Raw genomic sequence first — 5,077 nt, forward strand, 5'->3', positions numbered from 1 at the left:
CTTTTGTCCAAATGTCGCTCATTTTGGCGAATGCCATAATTTTTACTTGTTGGTTGTGGGATCAGGCCTGGTCCCTGAGGCGGGAAAGGGGCATGTCTGAATGGTGGCGTGTTGAGCTGTAAGTGTGTAAAAACAAGGCGTGTTGGAACAAGGAAACGTTTGGATAGAGGCCTGTCGTGATAGGCTTGTGTCCGGATGAGGCGTGCCTCGATGGGGGTTTGTCAGAGGCCATTTATAGGCGAAACCAAATTTTTTTTATTGAAAAATATATGACATTAGAATTGTTTTTGCCATAGAACGGATAATATACAGTCTATATAACGTCTAACGGTCGAAAATTGGTCTTCACATATTTTTTGGGAGTGAAAATGTGTTCTTGGAGGTGAAAGGTTGCGCCTTTCATCGTCGCATTCTTCTACTATAGAGCTCTAGTTTTGATGTTCTTTCAACCTGCAAACTGTGAACTATACTATTTGGCACTTTGGCAAGAGAAATACATAACATTTGGTGACATTTTGAGATAATAAGAACATACTCTTTTACTCATGATGACTCAACATGTTCTCGATTGACTCTGACTTTGAGTTCGCCTGTTTTACATGGTCAGAGCAACACTGCTGAAAAAGTGTTGATTTGCTGACGTTTGTTTTCACCCAAGTCCGAGGAGCACTTTATCAGACACACCCTGACACACCCACGTTCAGTTGAAACGCCCGTTTCCAGTCGCGTGATCGGCCAGTGTCCGTCCTGGGTTGATTGATAGGCACCTACTCTCAGCTTCCGCGACCAACGTTCATAGCAACGGGTAATGACCGGCTCGGCCGTGGCCTCAATGGCCTTTGCCCGCTTGCCCGCTCATCTGCGCCCGCTCCATTACAATGTGCGACTAAAGCCGGATTTGGTGGCCTTGACCTTCCAAGGCTGGATGAACGTGGAAGTGGAGGTGCTTCGAGAGACCTCCGAGATCGTGTGCAATGCGGCCGAATTGACCGTCCAACGACTGACGGCCGAATCCACGGCTCAACCCGATTGGCCGGCCCAGTCTTTTGGCCCGGAGGGCGTGCAACTCGATGAATTCGCCGAAACGCTGCGCGTCCAATTGGCGCGGCCTTTACCCGTAGGGCTGGCCCGCATCCATTGCGTGTATCAAGGGGTGCTCAATGACCGAATGCGCGGCTTTTACCGCAGTCGCTACACCACGCCCGACGGCCAGACCCGCTTTGCCGCAGCCACTCAGTTCGAGTCCACTGAAGCTCGCCGGTGCTTCCCGTGTTGGGATGAGCCGGCCCTGAAAAGCTCGTTCAGCTTATCGGTCATTGCCCCGCGAGATCGGACCGTGCACTCCAACATGCCCGAAGCGCCCGACCTGACCGATCCCGTGTTGGACACGGCGGCGGCGGATCAGGTCGGACCCAATGACCGACTGGTCTTGTTCGGGCCCTCACCCATCATGAGCACTTACCTGCTCGCTTTGGTGGTGGGCGAATTTGAGTCGGTGGATGGACACACCCAAGACGACATCCTGGTGCGTTCGTTCACGCCCATCGGGAAAGTTGAGCAGGGTCGATTTGCCATGGAGACCAGTGTTCGAGCGCTGGAATTCTACACCCAGTTCTTTGACGTGCCGTATCCGTTGCCTAAGTATGATTGCATCGCCTTGGCCGATTTCGAGTGCGGCGCCATGGAGAATTGGGGTTTGGTCACGTACCGCGAGAGTTGCATCTTGGTGGACGCACAGAACACATCCACTGCCAGCAAGCAGTTCATTGCTATCGTGGTGTGTCACGAGATGGCCCATCAATGGTTTGGCAATCTCGTCACCATGGAGTGGTGGACCCACCTCTGGCTGAACGAAGGCTTTGCCTCGTTCATGGAGAACACTTGCACCCACGCGCTTTTCCCTCACTTTGACATCTGGACCCAATTCGTGGGGGATACGTTGCTCGAGGCCCTTCGGCTGGACGCCTTGGCTAGTTCTCATCCGATTGAAGTGGAGGTCGGTCATCCGGCCGAAGTCGATGAGATCTTCGACTCGATTTCCTACAATAAGGTAACTTAACCAACCAATCAACCAGTGATATCTTGTGATACACTGACTTTTGTCTGCCCGATAGCCGTCTGCGGGCACTTGCATTTGGCATTTGACCTGTCCTGATGTTTGTCTCTTTGCCACCATTTAGGGCGCCTCGGTCATTCGCATGTTACACCACTTCATTGGAAATGAGGCTTTTCGAAAGAGTCTGCACAACTACATCAAGAAGTTCTCATACCGAAATGCCAGAACTGAAGACTTGTGGGAATGTTTGGCCGAGGGAAGTCAGAAGCCCGTGGGTCAGATCATGTCCACCTGGACGAGCCAAATGGGTTTCCCGGTGATAGTAGTGCGGCGGATTGTGAGCCAGGGTGACACCACCACGTTGACCTTGTCCCAAGAGAAGTTCAATGCTGACGGCTCTCAGTCTGAGGGATATAAGTGGCTTGTGCCCATTGATATTTTAACCTCCACGGGCACGACCCAGTCGGTTCTTTTGGAGCAACTCGAAATGGAAGTTACGTTGGAAAACACACCGGAAGATGCTTGGGTCAAACTCAATCCGGAGTACATGGGCTATTATCGTGTTCAATATCCCGAGAACTATATGGTCAAGTTCAGCCCAGACATCGCTTCCAAGAAGCTCTCTGAATTGAACCGATTAGCTCTATTGGATGACTTGATGGCTTTTGTTCAAGCCGGCCGGGTCAAGACGTCCTTGATCCTGGAAATGATTCGAAATATCAAGAACGAGGATAGTTACGTCGTCTGGCGCTCGGTGGGCGAGTGCTTCGGCAAACTCTCCGTCCTTTTGGCTGACGAAGCATGTCGTCCGGATTTCAAGAAGTTTGTCATCGATACCATGGAAGATGTAGTGGAGAAAGTCGGATGGGGTCCAAAAGCCGAAGAACATCACACTCAAGGATTGTTGAGAAGCATGGTCATATCCAGACTGGGTCAATATGGACACGATAATACTGTTCAAGAGAGCCAACGACAATTCCAGGCTCATGTGGAGAAATTGGGAGAAATTTTGGCTGATTTACGGGCGCCCGTCTATCGCACGGTCATGGCTCACGGCGGGGAAGATACTTACCAACAAATGCTTGCCCTGTATAGAGACACTGATCTCCATGAGGAGAAGGACCGCATATCGAGAGCCATGGGGGCCAGTCAAGATATCGAGGTGTTGAAAAAAGTCTTGGAGTTTGCCATCAGCGACGAAGTCCGATCTCAAGATTCCCCCTTTATTATCGGCTCGGTGGCATCCAACGTGAAAGGACGAGAATTGGCCTGGACCTTCTTCAAGGACCACTTTGACCTCTTCTATGGTCGATATAAGGGTGGCTCGCTAATGGCCCGACTGATCAAGTCCACCGCTGACGCTTTCAAGACCGACGAAAAAGCTGAGGAGGTCACCAAGTTCTTTGAATCCAAGGGCAATCCCGCCGAAAGATCAGTGAAGCAAAGCATTGAATCCATCCGATTGAATGCAGCCTGGTGGAAACGCGATGGAAAAGACATTCAAGGTTTCTTCAATTCCATGTAATTATAATTTTTTTCTTTTTAGACGCTATTGGATATGCTCTGTCATTGTCTTTTTGTAGTGATAGACTTGTGGAAAAACCTGTTTGATTCTCAACTGCTTTGTACCAAGACCAATTGAAACCAGTTCCTTATCGTTATTCTTGATCTGGGGAATGACAAGCGTTTGCTTCAACAGACTTATTTTGTGATTGAAATTGCATCCTCAGATGCGTTGACATGTTTGAGACTTACTTGTCGTCTCTTTTGAGGAAAAGAACTAAAACATCATTCGGACTGCTTAGTGGGCAAATTTGACATGTTTTAGTTCATGCTATGTCAATTTTCAATGGCATAGCAGAATAAGAAATGGAAGCATGGTGATTGGGATGATTTTCCATGACCAAAGCTTGGACCTACCTTTCAATCAATAAAACCACTTGTCAATCATTTGTCAAATAGATTTGGAGATAATTTGGCCAAATAAGTTAGATTGAACCTTAAGTAGAGACGGCCAAAATATGCATTAAAAAACCTCAGTTTTATATTATTTAACATCCATAAAAAATGGTCAAAATATGCACTTAAATATGCTTTTTAACCTAATATATGCGCTTCAGTTTGCATACAAAATCCAAAAAAACTAAGATCAAGAGGCAAGAACTTGCAAAATTGTGCCCAGCCATGGACTTCAAGACATGTGGACTGCGAACGGAAGCAAAACTGTCTTATCTCCAAATCCGTACACTTTATTCCAAATAAGCACTTCATACGACTACACGATCTTGTTGAATAGATGAATTTGACCAGGTTTGAGCACAAAAATTATGCTTAGGGAACTCATGAGATAAGCCCCAAGTTATTGACAAACGCTACAAAAAAATTAAAAAACCATCTTCACTTTTTTCATGTGCACTGATCAATTTTGGTCATAATCACGGTGACATCACTTTCTAGTCAACTACTTTAATGCTTATACCATTTTGACATTTTTGCGTTGTTAAAATAAGTAACAATGACTTTGGTGATCCCTTAAGTGTCAGGAGAAATGTACAAAATTATGTTTGTTAGGCATTATGTTTTTTTCCGTATTTTACGCCTGCTCTGGATCAGCTAAATAAGCTTTTGACAACATAACTTTGAAACAAAATACTTTAAGCAAAAAATTATAAAAGTGACCTGATTTTAATTGAAGAGATCCTGTTTCCAAATTATTCAACTTATTCGAAAAGTTGATCAAAGGTTACTTTGACTAGACTTTTAACGTGGGCTATGTTCATAGTTCATATTTCTAGGGATTCGTGGCTAATCACAACCACAAACAGAAAATTAATCTGATGCTAGAACATGTCACTACCTTTTGGAAAAAATGGACAATGTGATTGACGGGTTCGCTGGCCAAGGGTGTTCCCCCTTCAACCCCAAGACTCACCAAGAAAAGAAAATGATTGAAAAATTAATCCCAGAGCCAAGATTGGGGTTGAGCGATGAACAGAAGTAGGCAAAGTTGCCAAATTAGAC

The 5,077-nt window shown here is 46.3% G+C and overlaps 1 protein-coding gene across 1 annotated transcript; it reads left to right on the forward strand.

The window, feature by feature from the left end:
* Nucleotides 1-806: 806 nt before the first annotated feature.
* LOC131890334 (puromycin-sensitive aminopeptidase-like) lies at nt 807-3,704 on the forward strand (the record flags this gene model as incomplete). The annotated part of the gene is given in 2 exon segments (XM_059239660.1): nt 807-2,050; nt 2,181-3,704. Coding segments are annotated over 2 exon segments (2,643 nt in total). The 3' UTR covers nt 3,582-3,704.
* Nucleotides 3,705-5,077: the final 1,373 nt, after the last annotated feature.

The sequence above is a fragment of the Tigriopus californicus genome, chromosome 11 (genome assembly GCF_007210705.1).
Source record: "Tigriopus californicus strain San Diego chromosome 11, Tcal_SD_v2.1, whole genome shotgun sequence".
Taxonomy (NCBI): Eukaryota; Metazoa; Arthropoda; class Copepoda; order Harpacticoida; family Harpacticidae; genus Tigriopus; species Tigriopus californicus.